At 42.5% G+C, this 19,794-nt stretch overlaps 1 protein-coding gene across 1 annotated transcript; it reads left to right on the top strand.

The window, feature by feature from the left end:
- The first annotated feature begins 17,704 nt into the window (after positions 1–17,704).
- Positions 17,705–19,203, top strand: LOC141652695 (transcription factor PRE4-like). Its single transcript, XM_074460280.1, has 2 exons — positions 17,705–18,041; positions 18,841–19,203. Exons 1-2 carry the CDS (start codon positions 17,913–17,915, stop codon positions 18,988–18,990), a joined length of 279 nt encoding a protein of 92 aa, XP_074316381.1. The 5' UTR covers positions 17,705–17,912; the 3' UTR covers positions 18,991–19,203.
- The last annotated feature ends 591 nt before the right edge of the window (positions 19,204–19,794 follow it).

The following is a 19,794-nucleotide window of genomic DNA, read 5'->3' as shown; positions in this document are numbered from 1 at the left end:
CATGTACGTATATCCGGAGATTTACCTAGTATACACCAAAAATAGCGCTACGAGTCCTCTGGTCATAAAGAAAAAAAAGAACAAATACATAATTGATTTGGCCGGTGTGAAATTGTCAGAACTCAAGGTTAATCTTATGTAGGTAGATTACAATGTATTAGTATTAATCCACCGACTAATCAAGTAGCTTAACCAAGCACAAAACAAATTGATAATGTTGATTAGTCATAAACTAATGTCAACTAGTGAACACTAACGAGTACAATTAAGGCATAATTATAAGTGACTACTTGCATTGCTACTTGTTAATGTGTACTTAATTAGATATATAATAATCAGAAATAACCTTTAGTCCTAGGATTAAGACCAAATCATAAAATAATTAATGAGAATTTCTTGGAATTGTCAAAAAAATTCAGAAGGAAAATTAAAATAATAAAAATGTAAGTGATAATACTGACGTAGAGTACAGTATTCGCTGTGTATTAGATCAAGATCATGTGACCCGTGATGCATGCTGCACCATCGTCTGATTATCAACACTAATTAATCACACAATTTAATTAATCATACGTTTAATTTATTAGAATTATAAAGTACTATCAAATAATTAATCCATGGTTAGTATTTAGTGTAACTTGGGTCAAATCCGTGGGTATATGCGAATAATTGCAAATTAGTAAGTGATGTAACTTACGTGGAAAAGTGAAAACCCTAGAAATAGACGACTTTAAGTCAATGGTGTTAAAAAATTAATCCATAATCTCAATTTTACTTATCTTGATCACGTTGAGTTTTTATTTTTAAGCTAAAGCATCAAAAAAATCTTGAGATAAAATGATCGATTTTTTTTTACTGTCCACAAATTCTAGATAACAAAAGAATATAAGTTAATTAGAAAAACTTTGTTGGAAATAAATCATGAAAAATAAATGTACAAACTCACATTTACCATAATTAGTGAAATATTCTCAACAAACTTTCTATACTTAACTTATTAACATGTGCCCTAATATAATAGAAAATCCGAAGAGTATATGAAGGAACCAGGCAGCCGGCGTGGCCCAATACCCTATTAAGAGGACCGTCCTGCCCCGATCATAAGAAAATTTATCATTTTTTGTTGGAATATTATTGAAGTATCTATTTTTTTTCAAAGTGATTGCTTTTACGAGAAATTTTTATTTTATTATAAAAATAATCGTTTTCATAACTTTTGTTCTGACCAAGAGTTATTATAACTAGATAGTTTTTTTTCCTCCAAGAAAAAGGTGTATACTACACTTAATAACTTAGAAAACGTGAAAACATATGAATATCAACATGTTTAGAAGGACGGGTAATTTAGAAAACAGAATACAAAAATATTACTCTCTCTTTCCTGGGACAGAAGGAGTATATAAAATTTCGTTTTTTTTCAAATGTAAAGTATAGTGTTGATCACTTCTAATTAATGAATTTAATCTTTGTGATTAAATTATTTTTCATTCTTACTAGATAGTGTTATCCCTTATCCTAGGAGATTTCAACAAATGATAAAAATATTAAAATTATGAATTGTAGTCGTAATATCTTACGTGTTTTGATAGGATAGTGACTCAAGAAGATCAATTAATTAAAGAGAAATGCACTAAATTTTGTCAGGTAGAGTATTCGAGAATCATAATTAAATTAAAATTCAGAAGATGCGAATTACAAATACAATCTTTTTTGCTCTAATGACCAAATCTTGTGTTACATACATGATCAGCTATTGGACGGTTTATAAGCACGTGCTACGACAGCAATCATAATGCTGTGTGTTTCTATGGTCATCCATGCAAAATTTAAATTTAAATTAATATTGTTTTACAATTTACGTATGGTTGTAAATCTATAGCAATCTGTTATTCTGTGGTAAAGATGATTCTTTCCACGGATTATGTCAGAATATTAATGGTTATTTACTTTAGTTAGTATCAAGATTCTAATTTTGATCTATGAAAAGAAAAATCGTGAAAACTTTTGGTTTGGAAATTCAAAATATTATTATTTTATTACAATAATATTTTAATATTGACTCGTATATAGTCTCTGGTTTATAGTTTTGACATTGTTATTTGAATGAATGTCGTAATTAAATGCATTCCAATATTAAACCCGCCTAATGTTTTAGTTTACAACTTACATATACGAGATAGAGCTGTTCAATGGTGCGGGCCAGCTCGGTCTAGTCCGACCTGGTGGGCCGATTTTTTCTAGCCCATCCCGCCCCTCTACTCGGACCGGGTCAATGCCCTAAATTTTCAGCCCAGACCGGTTTGGTCCGCTAAAAATTCAAAAAACACTATATGGGTCGGGCCAGACGATATGGAGCCCAGCCTGGCCCCTCTTGGGTGATGGGCCTGGGCTACAAATAGACAGCCCAGCCCGCCCCCGCCCAACCCAACCCAGTATACACCCCTTATACGAGATACTTTATAAATAGATACAATTATGGAAAAAAAATTATAGCTAGCTATAACGAAAATGGATGATCATATAATCCAGCTAAAAACAAAATTGTAGTTAGATATCGTAAAACCTTTTTTGTTGAGATCGTCAACAATAATAATTTGACGTATATTTGTATGATTGTATTTATACATTGTCACTAATTCATAATTTTAGTGTTCCGGGTGTAATTCCAGAGCAGTTATTTGCTACCACACTTGCTTGTAGAATGACGTCTTTGATCGAATCCTTCTCTCGGTCTCTCCTGAAACAATGAACAAACTGAGGGCTCGGCTTTGTACCGAGCGTACTCACTCCGACGCTCAAGTCAGTAAACTTAAAGGGATTAAGTTATGTGTTACTTGGCGAAGTATGTATTGTAGAGAGATAAGGAAGATATTACCAGATTATTATGAGGTGTTTAGGTTAAATTGTGGATCCTTTCCTCAATGAGAGTTGAGGAGTATTTATAGACTTTCACCTTTTGTCACGTAGTGGCCAAGTGGCCAAGTGGCTAGCAGGTGGAAAGACTGATCTACCCTCGGCCGAGGGACCCATGGCAGGCCGGCGGGCCCTGTTGACTCCATGCCGAGGGGTCTTGGATATGCGTACGCGGATATGTGCCCTACCGCTGCTAGTTGTCTAGCCGAGGCACAGGAGACAGGCCGACAGGCTGCGTCGGTCAGGCTGTCTAAGCCGTTGACTTGCTGTGGATATCTTTGACCTTGCTCAATATGTTGACTTGGTCAGCGGGTGCAGAATATGCCCCATCAATTTGCCCCCAGCGTAGTCTATGGCGTGGTATGGACCTTCGATGAGTGTTGAGCGTATTCTGCGTAAGTAAAAATTTTTCTGCCCCGGCTTCTTCTACCTCGGCATGGTTCTGTTCAGGCCGTACCATATCCCCCCTCCACATGGATGTGTAATGGACATCAAATGTGGAAGAGTAGATGTCGCTGGGCGGCGGGTCCAAGGTTGAGAGTGGCGGATGCTTTGATTGCCCCCGGCCGATGCTGCCAAGCTTGGATGATCAGCTGGCCGTTTGGCAAGTAGATTATTTAAGGAGCGTGTCGAAGAAGATTCGTCGATTGGTATTCTGTCAAGGAGCGTGTTGAAGAAGCTTTGCAAATCGCTTGTCGATTGACATTCCATGGCCGCATGCTTGACACGTGGCTCAGCGTTGATTGGTTGACGCTTCATGGGCTTTGCCCTGATTGGTCGGATTGAGTGGGCTTTGCCCTATAAATAGGAGAGTTAGCCCTTAAATTTGGCCTTCCAAATTCATTTTCTCAAAAAATTTTCTCCTTCAAAAAGTTTCCTTCTTCTTGCTTAATTTCCTTTGACGAAACTTCTCTCTATTCTTCGAAGCGTTACTCGGCGTAGCACTTTTTCTTCAAGGTAAACAAATAAATTTTCCAACTTTTTAACTTTTTAAGTTTTTGTTGTAAACATGTCTTCTGCTGACGCCGGACCTAGTAATCCTGCGCCGGGGGGTTCCCCGTCGCGTCTTGATGAGGAGGAGATATTAGACGCCATCCCAATAAGGTCTGGGGGCCCTAGGTCTCATTCTCCCGAAGTTGATCCAAAAGCTTCGGAGAATTGGGAGGATGATGATGATGAGAGGGACGATGATGCCGATGACTTTGATGATGACAGTGATGACGAGGAAAGGGGTCATTTTGATGACGAGAGGCCGTACGTCCTAGATCACGGCGACGCCTGTAAGATCGGCACTGACCGTGCTTGGACCCATAAATTTGCCAGTTGTTCTGGTCCTGACCTCTTTGGGCGTCATTTCTCCTTTGGCAGGGAGTATAAGATTGTTATTCCTAGAGCGGGTCAGGCCGTTTGTTGCCCTCCTCCGGGTTACATCGGCGTGTACATGAGACACCTGGAGTATGGGCTCCGGTTTCCTCTCAATGAACACGTCGTGCCCATCATTAAAGCTATGAACGTCGCCGTGGCCCAACTGCACCCGTTGGCCATTAGGACTATAGTCAGCTTTGTGTGGCTCTGTCTTTTCAAAGGGGAAGCCCCAACGGTTAACTTATTCCGCCGGCTACATCACCTGCGGCCGTCAGCCCCTGGTCGCGTTGGATGGTACAGCGTGCAGGCGGAGCCGGGTTATGTCTCCGTTGATAAGCTTTCTTCCTGCAAGGACTGGAAGGAGCGGTGGGTGTACGTCGAGGTTCCGAAGGATTACCCACTGCCCCGGTCCTTCCAGCACTGCGTCAATTTGCGGTGCGAGAGTAAGGGGGAGCATGACAAATGGGTCTCCCGGAGTAAGCTCATAATGGACGCCTTGATGGTCCCTCTTAATGCGGATGAGAAGCGGGCGATGAAGTTTGTTTGAGGCCGAGAAGAACGGGATGCCGAAAGGATGGATGCCCCCGACGCGAGATCATTCTTCGGGATGAGTCGCTCTCGTTCGCCACGTCGGCCTCATACCGGCCCTCGGACGGGGTGAGTGGGGTCGGTGTGAGGCCCATCTCTGCTTTTAATGTTTCTGTTATTTGAACTTTGATTTGTTCCTTCTGCTTAACCCTTGCTTTGTTTTCTTTGCAGTTCATTTTGGCCCGGACCTGTCAGAGGATATCCTTAGGAGAATGGGGCTTGCCAAGGACAAGTCAGTTGTTGACTCGCATCCTAAGGCCCTAACCCGTGATCGCAGACCGCCGCCAAATGATCTCATGGATCAGCAGCTGAAGGCCCTGGATACGAAGGCGGCCCAGGCGAAGGTTGCTGGTAACATACCGCGCCGAACGCGGAAAACAAAGCCTTCGGCGGCGACGGCGTCGACATCAGTTCCACCTCCCATCCCTTCAGTCCAGATAGAGACGGTGGAGGTCGTTGATATTACCGCCGAGGAGGAAGTCGCTGCGGAAGAGGAACCTCCTCTCTTTCGTAAGAGAAAGGAGCCTACTGCTGCCGCTGCTGTTGCCGCGGCTTTTACTGCTGCTACTGCTACCGAGGGCGGCAAGGAAATGGGTCCTCCGACCAAGAAGTCCAAGCCCGGTACAGATCTATCCTATGGCTCAGACTTAGCCGGTTCATTGGGCGTTCCTGATGACAGGCTCTCTGGTTTGTCCATGAATGTTGACATGGATGATTTGATTGAATTTTTTGTAGATCAACCGCTGCCGTCCACCGGACACAATGTCGAACGGCGTCCTGACAAGCGACCTATGCAGACAGGTGGTAAAGATGCCTCCGTCGTTTCCTCCTTGCCGAAGCCTACCCCAGGCCAGCTTAGGGCAGAGGGTCTAAGTTTGGCCAGGATGCAGATGAAGTGGGCTGAGGCGGCCGGTGCCCATATTATGGAGCAGGAAAAGGTTTTGGCCGAAGCTGCCCCACAGCTTGAGCGGCTCAGGCTCGAGCTCGATGTTGCGAAGAAGGAAGCTGAGAGGGCCAAGACTGAGGCTAAAAAGGCGGTCCATGCTGAGCGGAAGCTTAGGGAGGACGCTGAAAAGGCTGTCCTTGCAGAGACAGCCAAGGTTGAGGCTGCTAAGGCTGATTTCGCTAAGCTGCAGGAGGAGCGCAACAAGCTTCAGGCCGTCGCCGACTTCAATGCTAAGAAGAGGGACGAGTGGAGGGACATGTTTAGGGCCCAGGGGGAGGCGCTTCGGGATAAGATGGCCATCATCGCCCGGAGGAGTTGGACATTGAGACGCTCCAAAGCAAGATTCTTCCTAACATGTGCGCCCAATACGGGACCTGGCCGAAGAAGCCGCCGAGGAAGTGATTGGGGAGCTCTATCCTGATGGCTCCTTTCCGTGGCAAAAATTCGACGAGCTGCTTGATGACAAGCTCTAGGCTAAAGAGAAGGCCGCGGAGGCGAAGGCTAAAGAGGAGGCCAGGGTGAAGAAGGAGGAAGGGGAGGTCGCGGAGAAGGCGACCCTTGCTGAGAAGGCTAAGGCGGCCAAGGAGGAAGCTGAGAGGATGAAGGCAGCTGAGGCTGCTGAGGCTGAGGCTGCCAAGAAAGCTGAGGCTGCCAAGATAGCTGCTGGGTCGCCCACCAAAGACGATCTTTCGCTAACGTTGCTGTGATGGCAAGCAACAACGAGCATAGGAGACGGCGGTCGTCACCGAGGCTCACCCGGCATCTCGGATAGCCACGGTTCGGGGGCCAATTATTAAGCCTTTCCTCCCTGCCATCTTTTGGCGCTTCAAATGATATGTCTGTAACCTTTTGCTTTTCTTTTCCTTGTATTTTTTAAAACTTTGGTAGGTTGTGTTTTGGCTTATCCCTATGGGGACGGCCGTCGTCTGTATTCTCCTTACTTGTAATCATTTTTTAATAAAGCTTGTTTATTGGCCCCCGGCTTGGCCGGGTTTTGATCACAATCCTTCACTTGTCTTCTTGCGTTATTAATTGAGCGCTTTTTCGTTTTTACCTTCGGCCTGGCCGAGGCAGCTAGAATGCGTATCTCAACTGTGTTTAACGTCTTTTTTCTTTAAACATGTTAGCATGTTGGTCGCTTCCTCTTTCACTCTCGGTCTGGCCGAGGCGTCCGATTTGCGTTTCCAACCGCCGTTGTAAACATGTTAGCGTATCGACCGTTGTGTCCCCTGCCAGGCCTTCGGTTGGCCGAGGCGGCTAGAGGTTACGGCTCGACAGCGTTCGTATATCTGTAGACATATTGATCGCTTCCTCTGCCCAGGCCTTCGGTTGGCCGAGGCGGCTAGAATGCGTCTCAATCTGTACTTATACGTTCCTAAGGCATGTTGGTCGCTTTCGCAGTATCAATCAATCGCTGGTAGTGATTTGCCGCGTCTACTTCTTAGGGTGATTTGCCCGGCTTGGGCCGTGGCGTCTACCTCGATATGACTATGGAGGGGATAAACACTTTGATGGAAAACTTGGATGATTCTTTATTAGATATAAACCCGCGTCGGGGTGCCAACAATTGTCTTGGACACCTCCGCCGCTATACAAAGTATTTCCTGAGATTGTCAGTGTTCCAATGGCTCATCAAAGGCACACCCTCCATGTCTGTCAGCCGGTATGTACCCGGCCTCATTTCTTCAACTACTTTGTAGGGACCTTCCCAGTTAGCCATCAATTTACCATGAATGTTCCCTTTGTTGGTGGCGGCTGACTTTCTTAGGACTAGATCTCCTACTTTTAAGTCCCTTTTGTGGACTCTTCGGTTGTAGGCTCTTCTCATTCGGTTTTGGTATACTGCCAAGTTGAGGCGTGCTGTATCTCGGCTTTCTTCGACCAGGTCTAGGGAGGCTCTTAGACCTTCCTTATTTTCAACCGGGTTAAAGGTGGCCGTTCTGAATGTGGGCACCGTTGCTTCAATTGGCAGGACTGCTTCAGACCCGTAGACTAAGTGGAATGGACTGTACCCCGTTGCTTCTTTCTCCGTGGTCCGGAGGGACCACAGGACGCCGGGTAGTTCATCGGCCCATCTTTCCTTTAGGTCTTCGACTGTCTTCTTCAGACCGTTGAGGATTGTTTTATTGGCTGCCTCCGCCTGTCCGTTGCTCTGTGGGTGGCAGATGGAGGAGTATGCAAATTTGATACCAAGTTCCTCCAACCAGTTCATTATTGTGTCACTCCAAAACTCTCGGCCGTGGTCAAATACCATGACTTAGGGTAACCCAAAACGAGTTATGACATTTTCCCAGATTACCTTTCTTACGGCCGCCGTCGTCTTCGCAGGTACCGCTACAGCTTCAACCCATTTGGTGAAGTAGTCAACGGCGACAATCAAGTACTTTCTTCCTCCGGATGCCGTTGGAAACGACCCTAGTAGATCCATCCCCCACTGTGCAAAAGGAAGGAGACTAAGTACCAGCTGCAGGTCTCTGGAAGGTGCATGTATCACCGGAGCATGCATTTGACAGTTGTTGCACTTTTTGGTTTTGGCTCTGGAATCCTCAAGCATGGTGGGCCAGAAGTAGCCGGCTCGGAGAGCTTTGTGGGCTAGCGTTCTTGCCCCCATGTGATGACCACAGATGTCTTCGTGAATTTACACAAGATTAGCTCCGCGTCGGCTGGGCCGACACATTTCAAGAGTGGCCTTATCACGGACCTCCTGTATAATTCTCCTTCAAACACCAAGTACCTTGCTGCGATCCTCTTTATCTTCTGTGAGAGACTGCGGTCCTCCGGTAATTCATTCATCAGTTTGTATTTCATTATCGGAGTCATCCACGTCGTCTCAGCCTCTATGTCGCCTACCATGCCGACGGTCTCAGTAATGCTTTTGGTATTCCTGATGTCCACCAGCACGGTTCGACTGACATTCTTGATGGTTGAACTGGCAAGCTTTGAGAGAGCGTCGGCTCGGTTGTTCTCAGACCTGGGAATGCATTGTATCTGAAAATATTTCAATTTTGAAGTGTCAGCTTTTACCCTTTCCAGGTATCTTACCATTCCGTCGTCTCGAGTCTCGTACTCTTCTCTGATTTGATTAGCCACTAAAAGTGAATCTGTTTTCAAAATGATGTGTTCTGCGCCGGCAGCTCTAGCTAACTCGACTCCAGTTATCACCGCCTCGTACTCGGACTCGTTGTTTGAGGCCGGGAAGGTAAATTTCAAGGCGTACTCAAACTCGTCCCCGTTTGGACTGATGATAAGTATGCCGATTCCTGAGCTGTTCGCCGTGGAGGACCCGTCGGTGTATACTTCCCATACTCCGGGGTTTTGCTCTTCTTGATATGTGCACTCGGCCAGGAAATCTGCAAGTGCCTGTCCCTTTATCGAGGGCCTCGGCTTGTATTGAATGCCGAAGCCGGATAGCTCTACTGCCCATTTGATGAGCCTGCCGGATTGCTCAAATTTTTCCAATGCTTTCTCCAACGGTTGGTCGGTTAGGACCGTCACGGGATGTGCGTCGAAGTAAGGCTTCAGTTTCCTTGCGGCAACGACGACAGCAAAGGCTGCTTTTTCAATCAGTGGGTAATTCCTTTCGGCGGGCAACAATGTATGGCTGACAAAGTAGATTGGGTGTTGCTGTTTGTCCTCTTCTCTGATGAACACGGCACTGACCGTGGTCGAGGTAACTGCTATGTATAGATATAGCGTCTCCCCCAGCATCGGCCTGGACAGGGTTGGGAGAGTTTGAAGATGAGCTTTCAGTTGCTTGAAAGCTGTGCTCTGTTCCTCCCCCCAGCTAAAGTCCTTATTTCACTTTAACACTTTGAAGAATGGGGTGCTCTTGTCGGCTGACCGAGAGATAAAACGGGCAAGAGCCGCCATCCTCCCGGTCAACATCATAACCTCTTTTCGATTCCTCGGCTCCGGCAGGTCCAGGATTGCTTGGACTTTCTCTGGATTGGCATCAATTCCCCTGGCGCTGACAAGCACGCCGAGGAACTTACCTGACCGGACACCGAAGTTGCATTTCATTGGGTTAAGTTTCATCTTGTATTTCCTCAGTGAACAAAATGTCTCGTGTAAATCGGCTAGGTGCTCGCTGTCAGACTTGCTTTTTACAATAGCATCATCGACGTAAGCCTCAATGTTTCGCCCTTTTTGATTTTGGAACACTTTGTCCACCAGTCTTGTGTAAGTTGCGCCGGCGTTCTTCAAACCGAACGGCATCATTTTATACATGTATGTGCCAATTTACGGTGATGAATGCACATTTAGGCATGTCTTCTTCGGCCATGAATACCGATGATACCCGAGAAGGCGTCCGGCGAGGCTTAGCATAGTGTAGCTCGCCTGCGTGGCGTCGATTAAACTATCTATTCGAGGCAAGGGATAGCAATCTTTGGGGCACGCTTTATTAAGATTGGTAAAATCTACACACATCCTCCACGCCCCCGATGATTTCCTCACCATTACAACATTAGTTAACCACTCAGGATGAGTACAAGGCATGATAAAGCCCGCCGCTAGTAATTTATCTACCTCGGCTTTGATGGCCTCATCCTTCTCGGCTGAGGAGTTCTTCATCCTCTGCTTGACAGGGCGAGCGGTGGGGAGTACGTTCAGCTTGTGAACAATTACCTCCCGGCTCACGCCTGGCATCTCGGCCGCTGAATAGGCGAAGACGTCTTTGTTCTTCCTCAGCAGGTCTAGGAGAGCGGCCCTGAAGTTTGGCTCCGGTTGACACCGAAGCGATTCTACGGTGCGCCCTGGGTCAATCTCCACTTCTTCGGTCTCGGCTCCTTCGACCATGCCGACAGTTGCATCCATGAGGTCGCCCTCCCGTTGTAAGGATGGGCTTTTCCCCTTCTCCGACTTCTTTGCCACTTTGAGGGATTGCATGTTGCACCCTCTGGCAGATATCTGGATGTTGACCACTTCGTCTTTCTCATCCTTTGAGACGAGTTTATGCACTTCCCCCGGTCCGAGACATACATCAGTGTCAGGGCCCGGATGGACATTACTGCATCGGCCTCGCTCAGAGTGACTCGGCCTATGAGAACGTTGTAGGCGGACGAGCCGTCAATGACCACGAACTCAGACAGGACGTTCTTAGCCGCATTCCCCTCGCCGAACATCACTGGCAGCCTGATTGACCCCAGGGGTACCAGGCCGGCCCCGGAAAAACTGTACAACGGATTGGTACAGAGGCTCAAGTCCTCAACCTTCAGACCGAGGTTGAGAAAGCACTCCCTTAACATAATGTTCGTGTAGGCGCCTGTGTCAATCAGGCACCTCTTGACCAGGTGGTTGGATATGTCCAAGTGGACTACTAGTGGGTCGTTTGTGCGGGCGATGACTCCTTCGTAGTCCTTCTTCCCAATAGTTATGTCGGGGATGTTGGAAGCGGGGATCGCTGTTTTGGGCACAAAGTTGATGGCCTGATATAGTTCGTTCAGGTGCCGTTTGTGCCCATGAGCAGACCCACCGTTCTCGTTGCCCCCGATGACAACATGGATTACTTTTGGCCTCCGGCAACATACTTTCTGAGGCTCCCTTTCCGGATCAGCTCTTCAATGGCATTCTTCAGATGCCGGCAGTTGTCAGTTAAGTGACCGGTGTGGCCGTGGTACTCACAGTACTGGCTCGTATCACCGTCCCCCCTCGCCTTGGGAGGCCTTTCCCACTTCTGACCCTCGTTCTTGCTCAGGGCGAAGACCTCGGCAGCAGATACGACCAAGGGGGTGTGGCCATTGAACCGCTTTTGGTAGTACGGTCCTGAACTCCCCCCGGTGCCCGCCGAGTTCTGTTTCCTGGCAGATTTGTCAGACCGTGACCTATTATTGTCACGGCGTCCTTCATCCGGGTTGTCCTCCCGGCGGCTCTTTCTCTCTGAGTGACCGGCCTCGCTGGGGCCTACCCAGGTTTTGTGGTAGTCCTCCACCTTTATGGCTTGGTCGGCCATCTTCCTGGCGGAGTCTAGGTTCAGGCCGCCGCACTTGATGAGCTCATTTTTTAAGTCTCCTCTCGGGAGGCCTTTCATTAGTGCGAAGGCCGCCAGTTCGCTGTTCAGCTCACGAATCTGCTGAACCTTGGCGTCGAACCTCTTCACATAACTCCGGAGAGACTCGCCTCCCTCCTGTCTGATAGTCAGGAGGTCCGATGTCTCGACGGCCCTCCTCTTGTTGCAAGAATACTGGTCCAAAAATGTGTCCCTTAGGTCGGCATAACAGTATACCGACCCATCGGGTAGCCCCTTGTACCAACTTTGTGCCATCCCATGCAGAGTCGTTGGGAAGACTCGGCACCAAACCTCATCGGGTTGCTCCCATACCGACATGTAAGACTCGAAAGCCTCGGCGTGGTCGGTTGGGTCGCCTTCTCCTTTGTATGATATGGGTGGCAACTTTAGCTTAGTCGGCACCGGGACCTCTAGGACATAGGCATCGAGGGGCTGTCTGACCACGTGTCGAATGACACGCGGCGATCGGCTCCTCATATCCTTAGTCCGACTCCTCTCCCCGTGGCGGGAAGGGCTTCTTCTCCGACTCTGGTGAGTCGGGCTTCTATTCCGACTCTGGTGAGTCGGACTTCTTCTCCGACTCTGGTGAGTCGGACTTCTTTCACTCCTCCGGGCGGGCCTCGTCGGTCTTTGCGGCGACGCTGTCCTCCGCGGGTGCGAAGGACTCGGGTCTACCACTAGCGCTCTGGGCTCCCAGGCATCTTGACCGGGTCGACTTCCTCCAATGCTTCGTTCAAGTTTCTCGGAGTCACATTTTGGGCCCTGGTCTCTGTGCGGGTGCCGCCGCTCTTGTCGTTGTGACAAGTGTGAGTCGGCGTGCCACCCATTAGGTCCGAGGAGTAGCTTCGGCTTAGTCGCATCAACTACATGTCCCATGATGGTGACTTGGTCGGCGGCGGCGGCGTATATGGTATTATTGGCATTCCGTCGCCGGTTGAATTACTCGGCGGTGGAGGGCTGCACAACCCTTAAATGTGGACGGTATCATCTTGCGAGAATCGGTTTAAATCGATCACAATTGCTTCTGGCTGCTTTGACATCTTCTTAGCTTGTTGGGTGGGTTTTGTTTTTGTGTTTTTTTTTGTAAGGGATTTGACTATCTTCTAGTATCTGTTCTCCCCACAGACGGCGCCAATTGTTCCGGGTGTAATTCTAGAGCAGTTATTTGCTACCACACTTGCTTGTAGAATGACGTCTTTGATCGAATCCTTCTCTCGGTCTCTCATGAAACAATGAACAAACTGAGGGCTCGGCTTTGTACCGAGCGTACTCATTCCGACGCTCAAGTCAGTAAACTTAAAGGGATTAAGTTATGTGTTACTTGGCGAAGTATGTATTGTAGAGAGATAAGGAATATATTACCAGATTATGAGGTGTTTAGGTTAAATTGTGGATCCTTTCCTCAATGAGAGTTGAGGAGTATTTATAGACTTTCACCTTTTGTCACGTAGTGGCCAAGTGGCTAGCAGGTGGAAAGACTGATCTACCCTCGGCCGAGGGACCCATGACAGGCCGGCGGGCCCTGTTGACTCCATGCCGAGGGGTCTTGGATATGAGTACGCGGGATATGTGCCCCTAGCTAGTTGTCCTAGCCGAGGCACGAGAGACAGCCGACAGCATTGCGTCGTGGTCCCCGTCTAAGCCGTTGACTTGCTGTGGATATCTTTGACCTTGCTCAATATGTTGACTTGGTCAGCGGGTGCAAAATATGCCCCATCATTTAGTTTTGTTATAATTTAGTGTACGATTATTATATTTTGATGCGAAACTAATTTAATATTATGTAGTACATGTATGTCAAATGTGAATTGAGATTCTTTTCTTAAAATCTAATAAAATTTGAATTCTCTCATCTTATATAAGTATCGATGGACGATGATGTCATCGTCCATCATAAAATTTTAGATTCTATTTTTAGGATCCAACTTTTGAACATTGTTATTAGAATTCAGTCCAATTTCTAAGGTCATATAACAAACCGTAATCGTAACTAAGTCCTAAATTTGTACTAATACGATAGTAAGCTCTTATTACTATTTACTAGGCTTTGTAAAGATTTGATTATGTCCAATCTGTGAGTAGAAGTAACTAACTAATATGGAATGTCTGAAAACTCATAGGATTCCTCAATCATTGAAATCGTCACGTTATTTCCCTACAAAGTGGCATTTGAATTTATAAGGAAGGAAGACTTCCAAATATAGAAAGCATAACATACTATTAATAGCGTATTATACATCGCATATACTCACATGAAATCAAGATTCCTTCATGCATCAGAGACTCAGAGTATCAGACAGTAATAAATGTACAAAGATTCCTTTACTTTTATGACAGTTTAACCCAAACATACGATGAAATTGTAAATGCCATGCATATGAGATTATGAGATTTTGAATGCCATAATTCAATGTTCAAAAAGTAGTTGAAATAACATAAAGTAGGGTGGTTTTTTGAAAACAGATTTTATGGCGAATCTAACAATATTCATAATATTTTTCAAGTAGTTTTTATATAATTGAAGTTGAACGATTATTTCGTAAAAGTTAAAACGAAAAAATGTCATTTAGAAAATAATTAAAGGAATAAGTTACAAAAATATCCTAGGCTCTTAACTTCGAAAATTCACATGTTTTTTTATTAGGTGAAGCACACAATTCATACACAAAATCTCATTGAAGACGGTACGTATCCGTCACTTTGGAGTGACGGATACCATTTCCTCTCACAAATGACCCAAATAGAGGAGAGAGGGAAGCACAATGGGGTGCCCCACCTTGTCCCCCCTATCCGTTTTGTGAGTGACATTACCCGTCACTTGCTCCGACCCGTCTTCAGCAAGACTGACTGCAATTCATATCGTGTACTAAGTCGAAAAATTGTCAAATCTTTCGAATTAAGGTAGTGTTTGGAAATACGGAATTGATTTCATTTCCATGATTTCAATTGTAGAAATTGAAATGTTTGAATTCAATTCCAAATCTAATTCCAAAATTACATTTGAGAAACCCGTGGAATTGGAATTGGAATTGAATTTGGGCGAGACGGGCATGGGTCGAGACCGTTGGATGTTTTATATTTGAAAAAATTAAATATTGTCTCGAAAAATATTTGCGATCGGAAAAAATATCATAAATAAAAATATTGTGACGAAATTTGCGTCACAAAATAAAACGTAAGAAGTCATGGAATTGAAATGACTAGTATATGGTAGGTATTTGAGTACCCCAAATTTTAACTAGCTTGGAATTGATAAGAAATTGAGTCAATTCCAATTCCAAATTCTAAGGGTTCTCAAACACTTAAAATATTTCAATTCCAGAATTCAATTTCAATTCAAGGCTCCCAAACATAGCATAATAGATATTCCTACAGGCTACAGGAATCTAGAGCCACAAAGTTGAGGTTAAAGCGGCGGATGACATCGACACAAAGAGGAGAGTTTGGAGGGGTGCACGCACAAACTCTTACATTTCCAATAACAAACGTAAGAGTAATACAGTTTTATCTTACTTACAGTACAAGATACGACTATATGGGTATTCGAGTATTGTACGTATTAGGAATCAGGTACATACGTATAACATACCCCATAAAAATTACTACTCCCTATATGATTTCTATATTATAAAGAGCACTCTGTATTTGGATATGAATAAGATATTCATGTATTAATAGTACCCTTTAATTAATGACAAAATTCATTTTCTTTTTACTTAGATTATGATTAGTTATTATGGAGTATTTATGCAGTGTTACTGATACCAATTTTTGAATTATTGAAGCATAACATGATACATACTCCCAATAAACATGAGAAATTATTGTTCATATTAACATAATACAATAACAATTAGTAGAAAAATATTTCATGAAACCTATATTTTTCTTCCCCTAACTTCCATGCATGAAAACTGCATAATTTGAACAAAATATGAAAAATGACCTGAAACTAAATATAATAATAATAAAATTTTACAATATTTTATTTTGAAAAAAAAAATGGTATGCATGCACCAAGTAATTAATTAGCGAGGATAGGGAGTAGAAGAAGAGATGACAAGGTCGGTGGTGTTGCAGTAACGCAAAAGCGAAGAAGATCACCGCACCACGTTTCCTGTCTTTGTCTCCCTTCAATTCCCGCGGATGAGACACCCACAATTTTGTGTTCATTTGACTGGTCAATCTCTCTACCATTAATTATCACTTGCATTATTAACTCATTTACGTAGGATTTTATACAAAAAAATACAATATAATTACTTGAGGTATGTGTTTTTTTAGATTTCATTTCACTTCTTATTTAGCTCATTTGAGTTCACTTCAAATTAGTTTAGTTCAACTCAATTTAACCCACTTCAGTTCTTTTTTCAGCTCTATTTATCTAAGCAAACTTCGATTCAGTTCAGCTCATTTCAGTTCAATCCAGCTCAATTCAATCCAACTCCGCTCCATTCAGCCAAAACAAAAAACCTAAACAGTCGTTTAATAGTAAAACTTACTCCCTCCTATTCATTTTAACCTTCCCCATTTCCTTTTTCATCTATTCATATAACTTTCCCCCTTTCCTTATTTAGTAAAATTTTATACTTATTTTAATCACCTTACCCCACAACAATACCCCACAATACTCATACTTTATCTTATTTTAATCAACTTACCCCACAACAATACTTATTTTAATCATCTTACCCCACAATAATACCTTCCCTCTCTCTAATTACCTTACACCACCACAATACTTTACAATAAAATAATCCTACCCTTAATTGGCGTGCCATTTTGAAAGGAGAAGGTTAAAATGAATAGGAGGGAGTACAAAATATGGACCAATATTAAAAAAAAATTCCCTCTCGCCATGAGAGCATAGTAGCTCGATCCTCATTCAACTTTCTTTTCACCCTTCACTAGTCATCAATAGCTCCTTACTCGACTTTCTTTTCATCAGTACGTGACCTTTTAGTCACATGACTCAGATACCATATCATGTCAAAAAAAAAACATCTCAACCAACAACTAAAACTTTTGGTGTATCACATTATTATTGAACATTTCTCATATTCCACATATGTCAAGTTTTTGTAAGCGATATCTAAATTGGAGAATTAAGCGAGAAGTTGATCGATCCCTTTTAACTTAAATATTTTGAAACTAAGATTCAAAGTCTATATACTTGTCGCCACAAATATGCTATGCAAGTATAGCTAATAGATAGTGTCTATTTTTAAGTGTAAAAAGTACACCAACATGACATAGCCAAAAAAAACATGGTATTGAGTGAAGTAGCTTGGCACTGACACACATAAGAAACAAAATCAAACCACACTTCATTTTATTTTTCCCTACTACTACTTTCTAAGATCAAACCCTCCCAAGTTGGGAACACAAAGAGAAGGGTAGCCATGCTGGCATATCTCTATAATCTTCATTTTATTTTTCTCCCATTTTAAGAACTCTTTTTTTCGGCGGATAAGAACTAACTAAATTGAATTAAGCTGAGCTAAGCTGAATTGAATTGGAAAGAGCTGAGTTGAACTGAAATAAGCTGAAATTAAGTCAGAAAGAATAAAACCTTACCCTAACATCTTATTTGTAAGAGCCAAAAATCATACCGTTAACCATTTACTTAAAAAAAATAAGAGTTCTTACCACTTACACCAACCGACTTTAATACCCTAAAAACCTATTTAAATATCAAGTTCCACTCCACTTATTTCTCCCATGCAATTGTCTTCTATATAAATTAAATAAACTTACACCAACAACTAGTGTTTTGTGCTACTATTTTTTATATTAAATATTTATATATTATATATAAACACACATATACTCTACTTAGTCTACTACTATATATATACCTACTTAATATATATCTTTGATCCCCATTATATTTGAAGCTCCATAACTTATCTCTTTTCCCATACTTTGTCTCCCTCACATTGTTGTCTCCCTCTACTTATATTCTACTTTTACCTGAGAAAAAAAGAAACAAATTTGTATCATTTATATCCTACCTAGCTCTGCTGACATACTGAGATTATTTTCCAAGTGACACAATAAAAACATTTGATATCTTTTTAATTATTTAGAAATATGTCTAGCAGAAGATCAAGGTCTAGGCAATCTGGAAGCTCTAGAATTACAGATGATCAAATTCAAGATCTTGTTTCCAAATTGCAGCAACTTCTCCCTGAGCTCCACTCTACTCGACGCCCTGATAAGGTAAATTACGGGTTGTAGTATCTTGAGAGACCGTCTTATGTATTTTATTATGACCAATTGTCATGTACCTACTAATCGATAAAAACTGAAATAATGTGGTAACCTATTTATGGCTCACTCTTGTAATTGATAATATCATTATGAGGCTATTTTATATGAGAATTCGTAAATAATATCACTTGAGATCTTTGATAGAGGTTGAAATGCACCATTTATTTGAGAAATGTAATCACCATACATTCATACATGGTGGAAGGGCAATAAAAAGTTATTACAACACTTTATATAATTCCAAATGATAATAAGCTACTAATCATTTTTTTAAATTTTTTTTTTCTGATAACAAAATGAAAATACTAGAACTAAATATAAAATGTTGTGTGTACAAGTAGATAATCGTTGATTTTAGTATTCAATGAGTATAATTAAATTAAATAAACATGGCCTATTTGATTATTTTTCTAACAATCTAAAATGTAAACTTAACTAGCTAGTTGCTAATAATAATTATTCCCTATATGATTTTTTTGGGTGTCAAATGAGGTGTAAGGCTAGTACAATATAGAGGATAGGGGGATCAAACTCGTGACTTATTATCACAATACCTCAGTCTTAATCAGTAGGCTAAGACCTCTTCGGTAATTACTCCGTTGTGTCCGTATATGTTATTTGTACTAATCTTAGTGTGAAATGTGAATGGTATGTAGTTCAATGGTTTTTTAATTGTTTTTTGTACTATATTGAATTGATTAACATAATTACTCATTATTTAATCATAAATTATGAAAAAATGATGCAGGTTTCAGCATCTAGGGTATTGCAGGAAACATGCACTTACATCAAGAGCTTGCATAGAGAAGTGGATGACTTAAGTGAGAGATTATCTCAGCTGTTAGAAACAACAGATAGCTCTCAAGCTGCACTAATTAGGAGTTTATTAATGCAATAACTAATTAATTAAGGGGATAACATTTTTTTTAGTTTTCTTAATCTTATCTTATTTTCCTTTTTATTTTCTTTTTAATTTTGCAGTTGTGCTTCTTGATCATTTTCTCCCCCTTTTTTATCCATTTGAATTTTTGCCCTCTAGGGTTTTGTTGTAACTAGTTAGCTAGTTTCTGAAGGAAGCTATAGTAGGGCAGAAACTGAAAGAAACCTTTTTGTAAGCTCCTTTGAACAAGGAATCATATAACAAATAAATTACGTTCACTTGTGTTTAAAAGGGTTTTGTTGGTATCATATTTCGGCTAACTCAGTTGGTAAAGTTATGAAAGAATATTCTCATGACCAGGGTGCAACTTCCGTCAACATTAAATTTATTCTTTTGATACCCTTCACACCAAAAAAGGGTTTTGTTAGGTTTTCAGTTTTCTCATAATTAATCTGGAAACAAATGACAACCCTTAACATTGTAACTACAAACTAGATGATTATATAGAAGCTTGGTTAATTAGAGTTCAAAAAATCGTCGACATAAAATAGTAAAATTTTAATTTGTGTCAATGTATAACATTACTTGGTTATAGTTTTTATTACACTATACTTCTTGTCTCACAGGGAAGTGGTACACTTTGTCACTAGGGCATATTCGTCTCTATGGATTTGTACTTAAGAGGATGTACATGTATCATGTATGCACTCTCGTAGAACTCATGGAGTATTTAGTAGCATTATAAAGAAACTAATAGTCAATTCAAAGTCATCTACCAAAATTTAATAATTAAATTATTTGCTTAGTGTTCCGGGTGTAATT

Source organism: Silene latifolia, chromosome 4, assembly GCF_048544455.1.
Source record: "Silene latifolia isolate original U9 population chromosome 4, ASM4854445v1, whole genome shotgun sequence".
In the NCBI taxonomy this organism is placed as follows: domain Eukaryota; kingdom Viridiplantae; phylum Streptophyta; class Magnoliopsida; order Caryophyllales; family Caryophyllaceae; genus Silene; species Silene latifolia.
The sequence above is the reverse complement of the archived record's forward strand: the minus strand, read 5'-3'. Positions and strand labels throughout refer to the sequence as shown.